The sequence below is a fragment of the Balaenoptera acutorostrata genome, chromosome 3, assembly GCF_949987535.1.
Source record: "Balaenoptera acutorostrata chromosome 3, mBalAcu1.1, whole genome shotgun sequence".
NCBI lineage: Eukaryota > Metazoa > Chordata > Mammalia > Artiodactyla > Balaenopteridae > Balaenoptera > Balaenoptera acutorostrata.
The window spans coordinates 65,012,144-65,033,686 of record NC_080066.1 but is presented as its reverse complement, the minus strand read 5'-3'; the positions used below and the strand labels follow the sequence as shown (position 1 = coordinate 65,033,686).

At 37.9% G+C, this 21,543-nt stretch overlaps 1 protein-coding gene across 1 annotated transcript in view; it reads left to right on the top strand.

The window, feature by feature from the left end:
• Nucleotides 1-21,543, top strand: part of ARIH1 (ariadne RBR E3 ubiquitin protein ligase 1) — a 126,948-nt gene that overhangs the window by 71,715 nt on the left and 33,690 nt on the right. Inside the window, exons 4-5 of the mRNA XM_057542786.1 lie at nt 7,878-7,970; nt 8,469-8,524. Coding sequence (XP_057398769.1) covers nt 7,878-7,970; nt 8,469-8,524 — 149 coding nt within the window. The remainder of the gene's footprint in view (nt 1-7,877; nt 7,971-8,468; nt 8,525-21,543) is intronic.

Sequence of the window (21,543 nt, the reverse complement as noted above, 5' to 3'; positions counted from 1 at the left end):
GATAGGTCATGATACTGTGAGAACATGTTGGAGAGACACCTAACCCAGTTTTGGGTCAGGGAGAAATTCCCACAGACACTGACATTTGAACTAACCTCTGAAGGTGTGGTAGTTAGGTAAACTAGGAAATACAGAAGCCAAAGGAAGAGAATGCAGTTCCAAGAATGGTAAACAGTGCTAGCTTCAGAGAAAAGAATTGAAAGGTGAGTTTGGAATTAACAACAAGAAGTTGACTGATGATCCTGGAAGGTTATCAATATTTTCAGTATTGTGGTAAGATGGGAAACCAAACTGCATGGGCCGAAGAGTTATTGACTTGAAGGTAGTAAAGGAAGGGGAGGCAATAAATATACAGATTACTCTATTTTTTTTTTTTTAATTTATTTATTATTTATTTTTGGCTGTGTTGGGTCTTCGTTTCTGTGCGAGGGCTTTCTCTAGTTGCGGCAAGCAGGGGCCACTCTTCATCGCGATGCGCGGGCCTCTCACTATCGCGGCCTCTCTTGTTGTGGAGCACAGGCTCTAGACGTGCAGGCTCAGTAGTTGTGGCTCACGGGCCCAGTTGCTCCGCGGCATGTGGCATCTTACCAGACCAGGGCTCGAACCCGTGTCCCCTGCATTGGCAGGCAGATTCTCAACCACTGTGCCACCAGGGAAGCCCCAGATTACTCTTTTAAAGGAAGTTTGGCTATGTAAATGACAGGAAAAGCAAACAGCAGCATGGGTTGGAAAGTAAGTTAAAGTGTTAAGGAAACCGTGTTAGGAAAAAGTAATCATGGTGAAACTAGGACTTCTTTTCTCACAGTTTTTAGGCTAATGAAGAAGGATAATTTTAACCTCTTCAGTTTTGCAAGTAAATGTCACCTGAGATTCTTCATTCATGCTTTATTAATTGGATGGATGATTTCTTTACTTACATTACTTAAATAACTCCCATGTTTCAGTTTCCACTACTCTCTTCAAACACTGATACTAGCCTTTTATTATTGTGTATCTTTGATACCTTTCTCCTAGAAAGCAACTTTGCTTTATTACAGTGCCACATGAAAACAGATTTTAAGTAAATGCTTCTGACAGCTTAGTTTATAATACTTTGGAGTTAACTATTTTGGGTGGTCTCTTCTTTAAAAACAATTTCCTGAGATTTTGGAACACTCTTCAAGTTCAGAGATTCCTCCCCCATCTCTCTGCCCCCTTGTGTTGTGGCCAGTTCAGGGGGTTCCTGGTTCTGGCAACAGTTACTCACTTTATAATAATGTTCTTTTGAATCAAAGCATAAGATTTAGCTCTACTAGGAAATATAGCTTGGGCTACCGTATCATTTTTATGACATAAATAATTTGTATTTTCTAAGAATAAGATATGTTAAATAGATAAAAGCAAAGTTGAAGATTGTGACGGTTGTCCAACCTCTGCTTCCCCATCCCTGGGGCACTTCTGAATCTTTGTGTTCTATCTTCCTTTTTAACTCATTCCATTTTACAGATGAGGGAACTGGTGCCCTGATTATTTGCTCAGTTTTTATGAACAAAATGGCTTCAAGTTTAGAGATTATATGGGCAACTTCTGATAGAAGAAAGATAATTCTTAATATTCTTTTCTTTGACATTAGTTGCTATCTGTGTAAATGGTGGAGATAAATGAAACTTTTAAGAGTATGTATTCTTTTTTCAGTTCTTTTTCTTCAGCACCATTAATTTCTGTTGTAGATAATATTTTATATATTTTTAGTGTATTCTTGGTCAGATATATTTATGATATAAACAGGGGTAAGTTTAACGAATAGATAATCTGATCCCCTGTATCAGGGAAAGACCCAGGGAGCCAAGTAGGTAAACACAAGGTAGTAAGGGAACAAATATATCAGAGAAGGAGGAAGGAAAGGGAACTAAGACAGACAGGATGATACCCTGATATATCCATGATGATAAAACTCTTTTTTAAAAAAAATTATTTTACTTTTGGCTGTGTTGGGTCTTTGTTGCTGCACGCGGGCTGTCTCTAGTTGTGGTGAGCGGGGGCTACTCTTCATTGCGGTGCGCGGACTTCTCATTGCAGTGGCTTTTCTTGTTGCAGAGTATAGGCTCTAGGCGTGTGAGCTTCAGTAGTTGTGGCTCACGGGCTCAGTAGTTGTGGCACACGGGCTTAGTTGCTCCATGGCATGTGGGATCTTCCCGGACCAGGGCTCGAACCCATGTCCCCTGCATTGGCAGGCGGATTCTTTTTTTTTATTTTTTAAATTTATTTTTTGGCTGTGTTGGGTCTTCATTTCTGTGCGAGGGCTTTCTCTAGTTGTGGCAAGCAGGGGCCACTCTTCATCGCGGTGCACAGGCCTCTCACTGTCGCGGCCTCTCTTGTTGCAGAGCACAGGCTCCAGACGCGCAGGCTCAGTAATAGTGGCTCACGGGCCCAGTTGCTCCGCGGCATATGGGATCTTCCCAGACCAGGGCCTGAACCCGTGTCTCCTGCATTGGCAGGCAGATTCTCAACCACTGCGCCACCAGGGAAGCCCCTGGCAGGCGGATTCTTAACCACTGTGCCACCAGGGAAGCCTGATGACAAAACTCTTGAGCACAATGAATATGTCTTTATACTACAGGTTAGTTTTTGCTTTATCTTTGGACATGCGTGTGTGATTTATTTTTCTAATTTATCTTGTTTAGTCTTGTTATCTGTTTAACTAGAAAAGTTATTGGGGCACTTCCTGGTGGTCCAGTGGTTAAGACTTTGCCTTCCAATGCAGGGGTTGCAGGTTTGAGCCCTGGTCGGGGAGCTAAGATCCCACATGCCTCCCAGCAAAAAAAAGCCAAAACATAAAACAGAAACAATATTGTAACAAATTCAGTAAAGACTTCAAAAAATGGTCCACATCAAAAAAAAAAAAAAGTTATTGGAAAGGGAGGGGAAAAAAAGCTTTCTTTTTGTCCTTTTATCTTATCTTATAATGAGCCCTGGTGTAGAAGTCCCAGAAGTAAAGGTGTTACTTATAGTGGTCACTTACTAACCATTGTGACCTTTAATCTCTCAGTCTTTGAAAAACGAATAAAGCACATGAGGATGTGTATGTGTTCTTTTTTTTTTTTTAAGGCCATTTTCTTTTTATTTATTTATTTATTTATTTATTTATTTATTTATTTATTTATTTTCGGCTGCGTTGGGTCTTTCTTGCTGCACACGGGCTTTTCTCTGGTTGTGGCGAGCGGGGGCTGCTCTTCGTTGTGCTGCGCAGGCTTCTCATTTTGGTGGCTTCTCTTGTTGCGGAGCACAGGCTCTAGGTGCACGGGCTTCAGTAGTTGTGGCACATGGGCTCTAGAGTGCAGGCTCAGTGGTTGTGGTGCACAGGCTTAGTTTCTCCGTGGCATGTGGGATCTTCCCGGACCAGGGCTTGAACCCGTGTCCTGTGTTGGCAGGTGGATTCTTAACCACTGCGCCACCAGGGAAGCCCTGTGTATGTGTTTTTAAGTCACCAGTAAAACATGTTAGAATTGCTGATACATGACTCTACTGTATTTGTCCTTTACAGAATGGCCCTTCTCATTATAGTCTCAAAAATCAAATACTCTCCTTTAGTAATCTGGCAACAGGTTAGTGCCAGATCTCCTTCACTACTGGGGAGTAATGAGAATAGATTCTTTTACTGATTTCCCATATCTTTTTTTTAATGGATGAGAATATTGATTTCCCAAATATTTGTCTTCACTCATTTTGTGAATGAGTTAGAATCATTGTCAATCTCTGAATAGCACCATATTTTTAAAAATTAATTTATTATTTTTATTTGGCTCCGTTGGGTCTTCGTCGCATGCAGGCTTTCTCTAGTTGCAGTGAGTGGGGTCTATGCTTCATTGCGGTGCGTGGGCTTCTCATTGCGTTGGCTTTTCCTTTTGTGCGGCGCGGGCTCTAGGCACGCGGGCTTCAGTAGTTGCAGCACGTGGGCTCAGTAGTTGTGGCACATGGGCTTAGTTGCTCCGTGGCATGTGGGATCTTCCTGGACCAGGGATCGAACCCATGTCCCTTGCATTGGCAGGTGGATTCTTAACCACTGCGCTACCAGGGAAGTCCCCATATTTTTTTTTTTAAAGATTTATTTATTGTTTCTTTTAAATTTATTTTTGGCTGTGTTGGGTCTTAGTTGCGGCACGTGGGATCTTTCGTTGCAGAGCTCAGGCTTCTCTCTAGTTGTGGTGTGCAGATTTTCTCTTCTCTAGTTGTGGTGCGCAGGCTCCAGCGTGTGTGGGCTATGTAGTTGTGGCATGCGGGTTCCAGAGCACATGGGCTCTGTAGTTTGCGGTATGCAGGCTCTCTAGTTGAGACTCACGAGCTCAGTAGTTGCGGCACGTGTGCTTAGTTCCCCGATGAGGGATCGAACCCGCGTCCCCTGCATTGTAAGGCGAATTCTTTACCACTGGACCACCAGGGAAGTCCCTGAATAGAACCATATTTTAACCTTGATATTTTCCATGATTTGTTCTGTAAAACCAGTCTCAGGGCTCTGAAACATTTTCTTCCCCGGCTACTTTCCAGGTATTTTTTATATAGTTGATATGCTGTAATATTGTATCCTGACTATTTTCATCTATATCATAAGCAACATCAGAAATTTTGTAAGCATATTTCAAATAACAGCTAATTAGAAAATGTTATAGAATTTAAAATGTCACAATAAGAGCCACAGAATGAATAAAAGAGCTGGGAATAAACTTGGCAAGAAATATGAAAGATCTGTATGAAGAAAAGGGGAGATAAATGAATGCCAAGTATTTGGAAAGATGAATAATAATGAAATAAAGAAAAAGAAGAATAGATTGATGGCGGTAGGGGGGGAACTAGTTGTACCAAATTCAGGAATAGGCAGTGCAGTGATTTCCCTGGTGGCGCAGTTGATAGGGCTTTGCACTCCCAGTGCAGGGGCCCTGGGTTTGATCCCTGGTCAGGGAACTAGATCCCACATGCATGCCCCAGCTAAGAGTTCTCATGCCACAACTAAGGAGCGTGCAAGCCGCAACTAGAATCTGGGGCAACCGAAAAAAAAGGAGTAGGCAGTGCGGTGGAACAGGAGAGTCAAGTATACATGAGGAGAATTTAGTATATAATAGAGGAGGCATTTCAGATAAGGTGGGGTATTTAATAAATGGTTGATGGAACAACTTGGTAGCCATCTGGAAAGTTCGATTCTTACCTAACTGCTTATATCTAAATTAATTTAGAAGCCATAGATTCTAAAACTAATACATTTTGCCTCATATGAATAAAGAGCTTCTGCATAGCAGCAAAATGTAAACATTGAAACTGGGAGAAAGTATTTTCTACACTTATAAACAGCCAATTTTCTACATAAGTAGAAAACCCCAGTAAATCATTTAGAAAAAAAGCCCAGAGGAAAAATGGGCAAAATAGGAGAAGAAATTTCACAGAAAAAGAAATATACAGCCTTAAATCTTTTTTCAAATGTTTAAACTTCACTCATAAAAAGAAATTAAAATGAAAACTAATGGTGGTTACTTCATTTTCACCTGTTAGATTGGCAGAGATCAAGAAGTTGGATAATATACTGTTTTGACATGGGTCACCAAGGTTTTGACATGGGTCACCAAGGGTCACCAAGGTCATATTCCCACCAAGGTTCTCTTCTGTAGTGTAAATTGCAACAGCCCCTATGAACAAAGCTTTGTAATAATCAAACTGTAAGTTTATACTGTTACAGTTTCACTTGTACAAATTTTTCCTGATACACATTCATTTAATCACAAAGGTAATAATAATAAAGAAAACCAAGATGCAGAAGAAAGTTTGGTACTTTTACTGTGTGTGTACCTGTGTACATTAGAACATCTCTGGAAGAATATAATATGTAAGATATTGGAAATAGTGATTACTTCTGGGTAGAGGCAGAGGACAAGGTAGAGAAAGATGGGGATGAGGGATACTTATTTTTCCAACATAAACTCATATTGTTAAATAATTGTCTTTAACATCAGCCTATATTACTTATTCATTTAAAAATAATTTGGTAGTAAATATTGTAAAATATTCTTAAACTAAAATATGATAACCATTGGACTTCCCTGGTGGCACAGTGGTTAAGAATCCGCCTGCCAATGCAGGGAACACGGATTTAAGCCGTGGTCCGGGAAGATCCCACATGCTGCGGAGCAACTAAGCCCGGGTGCCACAACTACTGAGCCTGTGTGCTTCAACTACTAAAGCCCGTGCTCCGCAACAAGAGAAGCCACCACAAGGAGAAGCCTGCACACCGCAGTGAAGAGTAGCCCCTGCTCACTGCAACTAGAGAAAGCCCGCGCGCAGCAGCGAAGACCCAACGCAGCCAAAAAAAAAAAAAAAATTCTAAAAAAAAAATAATAGTTAAAAAAAATATATGATAACCATTATTTGTCTTTTGGAAATACAGTCCTCTAGACTCTCTTAATATTATTTAAAGTACCTACTTTTAATATCTCATTATAGAAGATAGTATCCTTCATTTAACCAGCCGTCAAACTGGTAGTATTTCAAATCATGTAACTAGTATAAGATTAGACCAAAATGTTACTATTATTCTTATTATTCAAATGTTACTATTTTTCTGAGTAAATATTTTGGTTTCCATAACATTTTATTTTCTAGGTTAGCCATGTTCCATGCAGCTCCATGAAGTGCTGTATTTGTGTCATATTTGAAAAATAACAGCTTTGGGAGCTCCCTGGTGGTCCAGTGGTTAGGACTTGGTGCTTTCACTGCCGTGGGCCGGGTTCAGTCCCTGGTTGGGGAACTAAGATCCCACAAGCCGCGTGGCGTGGCCAAAAAATAAAAATAAAAAATAAAGTAAAATAACAGCTTTATTAAGATGAATTCACATACCATACAACTTGCCTATTTAAAGTGGTCTTAAGTATAGTCACAGAGTTGTGCAGCCATTACTACAATTAATTTTGGAACATTTTAGTAACCCCCCAAAGACCTGTTCCTTTTATAGTCACTTCTCATTCCTTCCCAAGCTTCCCAGCCCTGAGCAACCACAAATCTACTTTCTTTCTCTATGAATTTGCATATTATGGACATTTCATATAAGTGGAATCAAACAGTATGTGCTCTTTTGTGATTGGCTTATTTCACTTAGCATGTTTTCAAGGTTCGTCCACATTATAGTATGTACCAATACTTTGCTCCCTTTTATGGCTGAATTATATTCTGTTATTATTGATATTTCACGTTTTGCTTATTTGTCAGTTGATGGACATTCGAGTTGTTTCCACTTTTGGGTTATTGTTGATAATGCTGCTGTGAACATTTGTGTACAAGTTTTTATGTGGGATGTATGTTTTCATTTCTGTTGGGTATATACCTAGGAGTGGAGTTGCTGGATCATATGGTAATAACTCTGTTTAATTTTTTGAGAAAATGCCAGAGTGTTTTCCAAAGTTCCTGTAGCGTTTTACATTCCCACCAGCAGTGTATGAGAGTTCTGATTTCTCTACATGCTTGTCAACGCTTTTATTATGTCTTTTTGATTATAGCTGTCCTAGTGGGTGTGAAGTGATGTCTCACTGTGGCTTTGATTTACATTTCCCTGATGACTAAGGATACTGAGCATCTTTTCATATGCTTATTGGTACAAACTTGTCGTGTGCCTTTCCTAAAAATTATATAAATATCTACTGCAGATGCATTTCTCATTAATTAGGTGTTTTGTGTTCAATGAATTTGCGTGTATAGATTTCACCACCTAGAAGTTCATTTTAGGAGCCCATCTAGTCATGTCAAATTGGACATTTTAGCCACTGTGAGAAATGTGACCTAATAGAGCCTTATTGAGTCACTATGTATAGTGATTCTCCTGATAATGTCTTTTCAAAGTCCATGTATTATTTTTGTTGCAGTATTTCACTGGCCTTGAATGTGGACATAAGTTTTGTATGCAGTGCTGGAGCGAATATTTAACTACCAAAATAATGGAAGAAGGCATGGGACAGGTAAAAATGCTCATTTGTTTCTGAGTTTTTCTTGAATTTCTTATAGTGTTTAGACCCTTACACAGATATAAACAGGTGAAGCATTCTGGGTTGTGAATTGCATGTGGACTTTTTTTTCTAGATTAAAACAAATAAAAGATAATTGAGACTTTTTTCTATTTACAATGAGGCATTCCAGTTAAAGATCCAGTCCAGGTAATATTTTCTCAGCAGGCATTAACATTTGTATTTATCAGGCTAAACTGGTTGAGAATTTTTGTCATATCTCTTGCTTTTGCCAGTCAAGTTTTATATTGAAAAACCGGTTGTTTGGTTTAGCAGTTTTACTTACTTATGGTGATACACATACATACACACGTTTCCTTTAATAGAAAGGGAATGATTAAGGTCCTATAAATGTTAAGGTATCCTCAGAACCTAGCAAAGTTCCTGGCAATGGTAAACATTCAGTAAATATTTGTTGAATGAAGACATAGTTTAAATTTTGATCTTTTTCAGACTATTTCGTGTCCTGCTCATGGTTGTGATATCTTAGTGGATGACAACACAGTTATGTAAGTACTTGTGATAGATTCTGCATGTTGAATATTGATTAGTTGGTTAAACCAAGTTAATTTTCGCTCAACACCATAGAGGAGGTGACATTTTTAGAGTCTGAAGAGACTTTCTAATCTATATTCCTTTGTAGTACACAAGCCTGTTTGTAACCTGGTTAAATGCCCAGTCAGTATTCTGGTAAAGTTGGCAATACATGATAGCTAGATTTCAGTAAACCTTGTAGTTGGAGAATAGGATATGTCAGTGTGTCAGTTGATGTCCTCTGGGAAGCAGATGCCAAGACAAAGTTAAAAGGGAAGGCGATTTATTGTGGGATAGCATCTATGTAGGATAAAGAGGAGGAGGAGCACTAGACAGACCATGATACAGTTCTGACACTTGTTAAAGGCGAGAAAGAAGGAAGGAGGATTCAATAGGAGGAGACTCAGACTATGTTGCAGCTGTGAGAGTCTCTGTCAGCCCTGTGCAGACAACTCCAGTGCATAGGTTTCCCACAGAGGAATACCTCAGTAAGCAGAAATGGCCAGGCCCTGGTACCATTGTCATGCTCAGTCTCTCACTGGGAGCTAACCAGGGGGAATGTGGCCTCAGCTGGAACACTGCTACGGATCCCAAAGACACTGCAGCTGGAGGCTGTTGGCTATCTACTGGCCTTGCGGAAGGTTCCTTTTTGAAGGAGAGAAAGGAACTTGAAGAAACAAGCATAGTTAGCTCCTGTACATGGGGTAGTATCCCAGGTTGTTTAATTCCTGAGTCAGTGCTGTTTTCATGACCTCAGGCTACCTAATTGATTTCAGTCTAGGAAGATAAACATATTAAGGGCCTGAATGATCCACAGACAAATTGTATAATTAGTCCTGGATAATTGCCTATATAAAGGTATGTCTGTGTTTAAGCACTGGGATTTGAAGGTAATAAAAGTAAAAGCAGCCATGTGCTTTAGTGAGCAAATTCCTTAATCTAATGAAGCCATAAATTGACTTAACCAGTACAGTTTATAAAGCCACTGATTCCACTTTGTTAATCCCAACCTACTTTGGTTTACTAAAATATATTTACTGTTGTTGTCAGCTTGTGTTAATACTGTTTCTATCTTTCAGTAAATCTTATTTCCATTATTGTTATAAGCTAACAAACATAAACCATGTATCATCTTAAAGTACTGCCATCCTTCCAGCCTTCTTTATCTTGCCCCCGATACTTTAATTCTTTGTATTCTTTCATCAGTACATTTCATCAGCATAGGTCACTGTATCTTTTCATTCATTCCGCAAACATTTACCGGGAACCTACTCATTAGCACATATACACAGAACAACAAAAAAATTGTGATACATTTCCTTTCTCCAAGAGGTTCATAATAATAAATAAATAAAACACATAGTTTAAGTTTTATGTATAAATGTATATATAAAGTGCATTTACAAAGAAGCAAATTACTCTATCTGAAGAATTTAGGGAAGCTTTACTTAGGGAGTAATATTAAAGAGTAAAATTTTGGGTTGAGGGAGTGGAGGGTAGTATTAAAGAAGGGATGCCAATATTTTTTAAATAGTCCATGAACTTCTCTGTTATGTATTCTGTAGTAGCTAGAGCACAGAGTAGCAGATTACTAGAGATGAGGATGAAAAGAGTTTGACAGTTTATGATGAGTTTCATCATAGAAGGTTATTAGGACTGATAATAAGAAAGAATTTGGTAATATCTAATATGAGTGAGCATATAGTACAATGGGGAGTATACTGTTAGAACCTTTTTGTAATGCAGTTTGGTGATTTCTACAAATGTATATGCTCTTTGGCTTTTTGTTTAATAGGTTCATCACTTTGAATATGTCATTGTACTGTCTTCTTGCCTCCATTGTTTCTGATAAGTCAGCTATTAATAATATTTTTGTCCCGTTTGCTGCTTTCAAGATTTGCTGTGTCTTTGGCTTAAAACAGTTTTGACTATGATATATCTAGATGTGGTTCTCCTTGTGTTTTTCCTCTTTGGGGTTTCTTGAGCTCTTTGGATGTGCATGCTGGTGCACATCCACATTTTACCTTAAATCGTTGTATGCTATATCTTCCATATTCTTTCTTTTAAATGAATAATTTCTTTCTTTTAGAATTTAAAAAGTTAATTAAATGAGAGAATGTGCAGTTTTTCACGTTTAATCTTAAGATCCAGACTTCTCTGCTGGCGCAGTGGTTAAGAATCTGCCTGCCAATGCAGGGGACACGGGTTCGAGCCCTTGTCCGGGAAGATCCCACATGCTGCAGAGCAGCTAAGCCCATGTGCCACAGCTACTGAGCCTGCGCTCTAGAGCCCGTGAGCCACAACTACTGAGCCTGCGTGCCACAGCTACTGAAGCCCTCGCGCCTAGAACCCGTGCTCCACAACAAGAGAAGCCACCGCAATGAGAAGCCCGCACACTGCAACGAAGAGTAGCCCCCGCTCGCTGCAACTAGAGAAAGCCTGCGTGCAGCAACGAAGACCCAACATAACCAAAAATAAATAATAAATAAATAAATTTATTTTTAAAAAAATCTTAAGATCCGTAACTGAAATATGCTTTTTTTTTCTTAGTATGAAAGAAACTGAATCCTTCCCAGTGATGGATTATCAGTTTTTTAAAAATTTCCAACTTGATAGATTTAAAAAATGGTTTCTTGTTTTAATTCGAATTAAACTCATTTGGAACTTGAAACTGAAACCTGATTCTTCCTGAAGACATATTACCCTTTAGCCCTCTCAATTTGAAGCTAGCGTTTTTTCCCCTGTGTATTTTATGGTCAAGAGGTAAAGTCTTTGTTCCCCTTGGTCCCAAATGCTGTTTTCAGACCGTTTCGCTTCTTCGGTTTAAAATCCATAAATCCTTTGAGTCTTGTTGTCCAGCTGTATCATGGTCCTTTGTGCTTTTCTCTGCTTGACATCTTGGTCTGTCCCATTTAATTATTTGTAGTGCTGTCACCTCACACACAATCTTTTCTTAGTCCCAAGGCTTGCTGTCATCCAATGTGATTTCAGTGCCCATATGTGTAGTTCATTCTACACCCTAGCCCTGTAGTTCTACAAGTGTAGTCCCCCGACCAGCAGCATCAACATCACCTAGGGGCTTGTTAAGAGAATGCATATTCTCAGGCCCAGCTCCAGACTTACTGAATCAGAAACTCTGGGGACAGGGCCCAGCAATATGAACGGCAAGCTGTCTTAGTATGGTTCTGATGCATACTTACGTTTGAAAACTCCTGCCATAGCCTTTCATTTCTGTGATCTACTCATTTCCAGGAAAATCCCCTTCACCTCAGCCATGTACTCCTAAAGCCACCACCCTAGGCCTACTCTAGTTCTACTCTTACTGACTTTACAAAATCATCTTTATTTGCCTCTTCCTAAAAGAGTGCTCCTCGGGGTTCTGTCCATCTCACTATCCTCACTCTATGCACTTTATACACTCTCCCTAGGCTTACATTGGAAATTCCCAAATTTTTTAAAAAATTTAATTTAATTTTTTTTTTTTGGCTGCAGTGGGTCTTCGTTGCTGTGCGCGGGCTTTCTCTAGTTGCGGCGAGCAGGGGCTACTTTTTGTTGCAGTGTGCGGGCTTCTCATTGCAGTGGCTTCTCTTGTGTGCAGAGCACAGGCTCTGGGCGCGGGTTTCAGCAGTTGTGGCACGCAGACTCAGTAGTTGTGGCTCGCGGGCTCTAGAGCACAGGCTCAGTAGTTGTGGCACATGGGCTCAGTTGCTCCGCAGCATGTGGGATCTTCCCGGACCAGGGCTCGAACCTGTGTCCCCTGCATTGGCAGGCAGATTCTTAACCACTGTGCCACCAGGGAAGCCCCGGAAGTTCCAAAATTCACATCTCCAGATTAACACTCTTTTTTTTGAGCTTGGGACCCATATATCCTAGTGCCTATCAGGCATCTTCATTTGTGCATTCCTCTGGCTTTATCTTGTCCAGCCCTCCTACTACCTTTACCACCACCGGACTCATTCTTCTTGCTTCTCAGTATCAAATAATGGCATCACTTGGTGTTAAAGATTTGCCTGAATGAGAAACCTTGGTGATATCCCTGATTCACTTTTCTCCTGCGTTTCTCAGAGTCATCCTTGCACGAAATTCTGTAAATTCCACATCCTAATTACCCTTAAATCCATCCATTTCTCTCTGTTTCTACTGCCATTAACCTGATTCACGCCATTATCTTGTCTTAGCTGGGAATCTGCAACTGGCTCGTAAGTGATTCCCTTATGCCCAGTGTTACCACCTTCCAGTTCTTCTTCACAGATGGCTTTCGTTGTCCTATATTGCTTACCTATGCAACTTTATCTTTTGCCTCACCTTTTCTCACATTATTCTAGCCACGTAGAGCTTGGTTTCTTGAAAGTACTGTGCATTTTATTTGCATTTGGTTTGGTAGGATTTTTTTTTACTTTTTTTCCTACTGTCTCCTGACTTTGTTTCTTACAAGCAGTACTTGCTTTCTGTTTTACTCTTCAGTTCTCTTAACCTACTCATCATCTTAGTCATTCTTAACACCTCAGTTTAACTCATTTTCATTTTGGTTTGGATAGACATCCTATGAGTTCCTTAGATCCTCCATATTTCCCTTACCCTGCACTTTTGTAATTGCCTATATCCTTGTCTGTATTCTTTCTTAGGCTGTAAGTTGACTCCAGGTACCCTATTTATGTTGACTGAATTCTTTTCATATTTCCATTCAGGATGTGTGACTCTAACCTTGGTAAAATACTACACAGAAATTATTCACTGATCTTTCTGTGCTTCTTAGACTCACTTCTTAAGATTAGTGATTCATTGGATTCACCTTTTTACTCCTTCACAACGGGTGTGTAATAGGCACGTATCCTTGAATAAGTAACTGGAAATTTATTATTCTCCCTGCTTTCATAAGCGTATGTTATCATTGCTAACTCCAGTGATTGATTTGTGCTATGATACCATTAGGGCTATTTGGCTAAGTGGGGCTCCCCTTCTTTGATGCTTTCATGAGATTAATGAAAATTATTTATCTAAATTATTTATCACTTGAGACTGAATAAATGTTTGTCTCTGTTCATACTAGTAGTTGGTTAGTGGTTTGTGCTTTTTTTTTTTTTTTTTTGGCTGCGCCATGCGGCTTGTGGGATCTTAGTTCCCCGACCAGGGATTGGACCCGTGCCATGGTAGGGACAGCCTATAATCCTAACCACTAGGCCACCAGGGAACTCACAGTAGGTTAGTTTTTCTATGTAGTTGTTTGGGGCCTAAATTTCTTTTTCTATGTATAGCTTCTCTAGTAATCTTAGGGATGATAAAGGTAAACTTGTATCTGTTTAATCTTTAAAGACCTGCAAGTAATGTATTTAGTCACACCTTGACTAATCATTGTTATCATGAACACATATCTGGAATTGTGATGTTCTGATTCAACATCCTGCAAGGTGTGTCTAAAAAATGGAATGGTTTTATTTTCATATATGTGGGTTTTTAGAAACAGATAAGCAGAGATGATGACAGCAACTCATTGCCACTCACTCCTAGCAAAATTATGCCAGATGATTTTCTTTAAAGCTTTAACTGATACATAAGATTTTTAAAAAATGAACTAAAAATAGAGTTACCATATGATTCAGCAATCCCACTCCTGGGCATATGTCCAGACAGAACTGTAATTCAAAAAGATACATGAACCCCTGTGTTCATAGCAGCACTATTTACAATAGCCAAGACATGGAAACAACCTCAATGTCTGTCAACAGATGAATGGATAAAGAAGATGTGGTACATATATACAGTGGAATACTACTCAGCCATAAAACAGAATGAAATAATGCCATTTCAAGCAACATGGATGGACCTAGAGATTAACATACTAAGTGAAGTAAGTCAGAAAGAGAAAGACAAATACTATATGATATCACTTACATGTGGAATCTAAAGTATGACACAAATAAATTTATCTACCAAAGAGAAACAGACTCACAGACTTAGAGAACAGACTTGTGGTTGCCAAGGGGAGGGAGCAAGGGGGAGGGATGGATTGGGAGTTTGGGGTTAGCAGATGCAAACTATTATGTGTAGAATGGATAAACAACAAGGTCCTACTGTATAACACAGGGAACTATATTCAATATCCTGTGATAAACCGTAATGGAAAGAATATAAAAAAGAATATATATATATATATATATATATATAACTTAAAAGCTATTTTTTGATAGTTATTTCCTGTTCCATCAACTTTAAGCAGTAAATCTTAACTACTTACTATGTAAGGTGAGGAAATTGCTGCCTCTGTGCTGTCATTCACCTTTAGTCTCTTCTACCCCCTAATTTCTGTTAGATACATAATTACTTTATATTGTCAACTTTATAGTTAAATCTATTCTGGAGCAGTTTCTTTTATGTTTTGTCAGTAGGTTTAGTCACAAAATGGTAAGCCAGTGCTTTTATAATATTATAATTGTAGATATTACATAAAGCCAAGTAATTGAATGGATCCAGAGCAAAGTAAATGTGGTCCTGTAAGTCTGTGCTGCTCCAAGAAGAATGAATATTCCAAACATCCAAGTCAGACGATTATTTTTTACATTCTATCACATAGGCTTGTGAAGCTGCATAGACCCTCAGATGGTTTGTACCATCTGAGGCAAGAGACGAACTAAACTTTGATATGTGTATTAATCACAGTATAGTAGAGCATCTCGTCTTTTACAGTGGAAATACATCATTTTAATTTAATTATAATCAGTTCAATTTGCTGTGCATTGGTTTTTGTTTTTACTTTTTGGATTAAGTTCTAAAATAAATTCAGTAAAGTGTGTAAAGTACATTTACTTTAGAAGTATGTTTTACTAACCACACAGATCAAGGTACAGAATTTTTCCAGTACCCAGAATATTCATCCTTGTGACCCTTCCCAGACGGTATACATCTCACCCCCACTACCTATTCTGACTTCTGTCACCACCAGTTCATTTTACCTGTTTTTGAACCTCATTTAAATGGAATTATGTAGCATGTTCTTTTTCTGAGTGTGTATCAGCTTCAGTTAATGTAATGTGTTTCTTTGAGGTATGTGCATGTTGTTAAGTGTATGTGTATGTTTTTAGGTTTGTTTTGTTTTTTCTATGTAGCATTTCATTCTCCTGATAATAGATACTTGGAGTTTTTTTGGTTTGTTTGTTTGGTTTTGACTACTGTGAAAAAACTACAAAGAATATTCCTAAAAGTGTCTGGGTAGATATGCACTGATTTCTTTTGGGTATATACTGAAGAGTGAAATTTTTAGCCTTACAATAGATACTGCCAGAGTATCTATCTACTTTTCCAAAGTAGTTGTACCTCCACTTCTCCTAGTTATGTGTGACTGCTCTAGTCCTTGTTCACACTTGTATTACTAGTCTTTTCTAATTTTAGCCATTTTGGTGGGTATGTAGGGATATCTCATGGTGGTTTTAATTTGCATTTTCTTGGTGGGTAATGATGTCAGACACCTTTCGTTGGATATCACTTTTTATGAAGCGCCCATTCAAGTCACTTTCTCATTCTTAAAATTTTGTTATTTTGTCTATTTGTTAATTACTTTCTAAGAATCCTTAAAATATTCTGATATGAGTCTTTTGTTAGATATATGTATTACAACTATTTTCCCCAGTGTGTGGCTTACCTTTTTTTCTCTCTGAATGATTTTTGGTGAAAAAAAGTTTTTATTTTAATGGCATCTAATTCCTCATTTTCTCTCATTTATGATTATTGCTACTTAAGAAATCTTTGCTTACCCCAAGGTTGTATTTATTTTTAAGGCAGTCTACAGAGAGTTTATGGAGAATGCTTTGAAAACATGTGACTTTAAAGTTGTATGTCTCATAGTGGAGTAAATTAATGCCCCCCCCATCATTTCTCTACGATGAAACAGAAAAGCACTACTTTAGTATTCTAAGTAGGAAATTTGTCACAAATGTATAGAATACTGTCCGTTTTAAAATATATGCTTGGGCTTCCCTGGTGGCGCAGTGGTTGAGAATCGGCCTGCCAATGCAGGGGACACGGGTTCGAGCCCTGGTCTGGGAAGATCCCACATGCCACGGAGCAGCTGGGCCCGTGAGCCACAACTACTGAGCCTGCGCATCTGGAGCCTGTGCCCCGCAACGGGAGGGGCCGCGATAGTGAAAGGCCCGCGCACCGCGATGAAGAGCGGTCCCCGCACCGCGATGAAGAGTGGCCCCCGCTTGCCGCAACTAGAGAAAGCCCTCGCACGAACCGAAGACCCAACACAGCCAAAAATAATAAATAAATAAATAAATAAATAATAAAAGGATACTTTAAAAAAAAAAAAAAATATATGCTTAAGGGATCAGAACTCAAGTTCACACTGAAAATAATTTCCTCGTCTCATTGAAATGCAAAATGAAATAATTTGTCAAGCTTTGGTAATTATAAGGTAAAGTATATAGATAGGGATTAAATTACTGATAATTATTAAACTTTTAAAAATGTTTTTGAACTATAAATGTAAAGTTACAGATTGAAGGGAAGCAGAGAAGGGTGTTGGAGGGCTGCGTGAAGCTGATTGTGTCAGGCCTAATAGGCCATTAGGGTTTTTGGCTTTTATTCTAAGATAGAGCCATGAGAGGATTTTGAGCAGAGGAATGACTTGGTCATAGAGGATTGCTCTGACTGCTTGTATTAAAAAGAGACTAAGTGGGAGCAAGGAGATTGCGAGACTATTAAAACAGTCCAGAAGAGAAATGATGTTGGTTTGATCCAAGACTGTAGCCGAGGAGGTAGTGAGAAATGGTTGAATTTTGGATGTGTTTTCAAGGTAGAGGTAGAGTCAGACTCTGATAAAAGAAGGAGATGAGCCAGAGATGATTGTAAGATCATTTTTACCTTTGAATGTGATTACATGAATTCAGATGATAGAATATGTTACATTTCTTTTTAATGACCAGAAATTTGAGCAGAGATTTTTTATAAAGTTGTTAATCATCACATTGTCATAATCCTACAACCCAAAAAGCCCACCAGTAGGGGAAGATGGAACGTAATACAGCTTTTAAAAAGATTTATGAATTATTTTAATACATTGGAAAATGCCTATAATGTTAGTTTTAAAAAACTAAGATATAAAATAATACGTAGTAAATTTTCTGTTTAAAATATATATCATACATTTATAGAAAAAAAGAGGAAAGGGTCTAGATTCATAAAAATCCTGAGTGGTTATTCCTCCTGAGCAATAGGGTTAAAGGTGATTTTTATTTCATTCTTTTTTTTTTTTTTTTTTTTCTTTCCACACACACACACTGTATTTTATTTTTACAAGAGATAGATAGACTGACACCAAGCATTGTACATGGATGACCACAACAAAAGCAACAATGATTGCAATTACCAAACATGAAACACACTTATACTATGTCATAACATTGACATTCAGTCCAGTAATCCTCCACTGTAACAGCTCCTTTACTTTGCAGTGAAAATTGATTTGTATATTCTTTTCCTCTGAGTCCTTGTGGGATTTTTTTTTTTTTTTTTTTTTTTTTTAATTCAGACAGAAAGTCACAAAAATTATACTCATCCTCATCAGTTCACTCAGTCCCATGTAATTAATTTCTTTTTTTTCATCTTGATCTTTTGTTAGCACTTTTATGAGTTCATCAGTTTTTCATTAGAGTTCTGAAAATGCTTATTCATTCAGTTCAGCAGTACAGTCAGTTACCAGAAACCTGTACTTGTCAGAGTCTTTTCCATGAATTTCTTGAAGATGAAACTCTTTTATAGGAACATATTTGCAAAATCATCAGAGTACACCCAGAACTGTCTGTAAATGACAAAAGACTTAAAAATGACCATGGTTAAAGATTTGATGAAAGTTCATAATAATGCAGTTGACAAGAAAATTAGTTATTTCTGAGATATACATTTTAAAGTAATAACTAGGATTATTACTTATAACATTATACCAGAACATATAAGATTTTTAGACGTTTCCTGTAATGTCTGAAACATTTATATTAACATATTTCCATACATATTTCCATACAAATACAAATATAAGATTTTTAGAAATTTCATATAATGTCTGAAACATTTATATTAACATATTTCCATACATATTTCCATACAAATACAAATATAAGATTTTTAGAAATTTCATGTAATGTCTGAAACATTTATATTAACATATTTCCATACATATTTCCATACAAATACAAATATAAGATTTTTAGAAATTTCATGTAATGTCTGAAACATTTATATTAACATATTTCCATACAAATAACCCAATGAAAGTTTAGTATTAGTTGTTTTGTTTGTTTTTTTATACTGCAGGTTCTTATTAGGCATCAGTTTTATACACATCCGTGTATACATGTCAATCCCAATCGCCCAATTCAGCACATCACCATCCCCACCTCATCGCAGTTTTCCCCCCTTGGTGTCCATATGTCCATTCTCTACATCTGTGTCTCAACTTCTGCCCTGCAAACTGGCTCATCTGTATCATTTTTCTACGTTCCACATACATGCATTAACATACGATATTTGTTTTTCTCTTTCTGACTTACTTCACTCTGTATGACAGTCTCTAGATCCATCCACTTCTCAACAAATGACTCAATTTCGTTCCTTTTTATGGCTGAATAATATTCCATCGTATATATGTACCACAACTTCTTTATCCATTCGTCTGTTGATGGGCATTTAGGTTGCTTCCATGACCTGGCTATTGTAAATAGTGCTGCAATAAACATTCGGGTGCACGTGTCTTTTTGAATTACGGTTTTCTCTGGGTATATGCCCAGTAGTGGGATTGCTGGGTCATATGGTAATTCTATTTTTAGTTTTTTAAGGAACCTCCATATTGTTCTCCATAGTGGCTGTATCAATTTACATTCCCACCAACAGTGCAAGAGGGTTCCCTTTTCTCCACACCCTCTCCAGCATTTGTTGTTTGTAGATTTTCTGATGATGCCCATTCTAACAGGAGTGAGGTGATACCTCATTGTAGTTTTGATTTGCATTTCTCTAATAATTAGTGATGTTGAGCATCTTTTCATGTGCTTCGTGGCCGTCTGTATGTCTTCTTTGGAGAAATGTCTATTTAGGTCTTCTGCCCATTTTTGGATTGGGGTGTTTGTTTCTTTGATATTGAGCTGAATGAGCTGTTTATATATTTTGGAGATTAATCCTTTGTCCGTTGATTCATTTGCAAATATTTTCTCCCATTCTGAGGGTTGTCTTTTCGTCTTGTTTATGGTTTCCTTTGCTGTGCAAAAGCTTTGAAGTTTCATTAGGTCCCACTTGTTTATTTCTGTTTTTATTTCCATTACTCTAGGAGGTGGATCGAAAAAGATCTTGCTGTGATTTATGTCAAAGAGTGTTCTTCCTATGTTTTCCTCTAAGAGTTTTATAGTGTCCAGTCTTACATTTAGGTCTCTAATCCATTTTGAGTTTATTTTTGTGTATGGTGTTAGGGAGTATTCTAATTTCATTCTTTTACATGTGGCTGTCCAGTTTTCCCAGCACCACTTATTGAAGAGACTGTCTTTTCTCCATTGTATATCTTTGCCTCCTTTGTCATAGATTAGTTGACCATAGGTGCGTGGGTTTATCTCTGGGCTTTCTATCTTGTTCCATTGATCTATGTTTCTGTTTTTGTGCCAGTACCATATTGTCTTGATTACTGTAGCTTTGTAGTATAGTCTGAAGTCAGGGAGTCTGATTCCTCCAGCTCCATTTTTTTGCCTCAAGACTGCTTTGGCTATTCGGGGTCTTTTGTGTCTCCATACAAATTTTAAGATGATTTGTTCTAGCTCCGTAAAAAATGCCCTTGGTAATTTGATAGGGATTGCATTGAATCTGTAGATTGCTTTGGGTAGTATACTCATTTTCACAATGTTGATTCTTCCAATCCAAGAACATGGTATATCTCTCCATCTGTTGGTATCATCTTTAATTTCTTTCATCAGTGTCTTATAGTTTTCTGCATACAGGTCTTTTGTCTCCCTAGGTAGGTTTATTCCTAGGTATTTTATTCTTTTTGTTGCAATGGTAAATGGGAGTGTTTCCATAATTTCTCTTTCAGATTTTTCATCATTAGTGTATAGGAATGCAAGAGATTTCTGTGCATTAATTTTGTAACCTGCAACTTTACCATATTCATTAATTAGCTCTAGCAGTTTTCTGGTGGCAGTTTTAGGATTCTCTATGTATAGTATCATGTCATCCGCAAACAGTGACAGTTTTACTTCTTCTTTTCCAATTTGTATTCCTTTTATTTCTTTTTCTTCTCTGATTGCCGTGGCTAGGACTTCCAGAACTATGTTGAATAATAGTGGTGAGAGTGGACATCCTTGTCTCGTTCCTGATCTTAGAGGAAATGCTTTCAGTTTTTCACCATTGAGAATGATGTTTGCTGTGGGTTTGTCATATATGGCCTTTATTATGTTGAGGTAGGTTCCCTCTATGCCCACTTTCTGGAGAGTTTTTATCATAAATGGGTGTTGAATTTTGTCAAAAGCTTTTTCTGCATCTATTGAGATGATCATATGGTTTTTATTCTTCAATTTGTTAATATGGTGTATCACATTGATTGATTTGCGTATATTGAAGAATCCTTGCATCCCTGGGATAAATCCCACTTGATCGTGGTGTATGATCCTTTTAATGTGTTGTTGGATTCTGTTTGCTAGTATTTTGTTGAGGATTTTTGCATCTATATTCATCAGTGATATTGGTCTGTAATTTTCTTTTTTTGTAGTGTCTTTGTCTGGTTTTGGTATCAGGGTGATGGTGGCCTCATAGAATGAGTTTGGGAGAGTTCCTTCCTCTGCAATTTTTTGGAAGAGTTTGAGAAGGATGGGTGTTAGCTCTTCTCTAAATGTTTGATAGAATTCACCTGTGAAGCCATCTGGTCCTGGACTTTTGTTTGTTGGAAGATTTTTAATCACAGTTTCAATTTCATTACTTGTGATTGGTCTGTTGATATTTTCTGTTTCTTCCTGGTTCAGTCTTG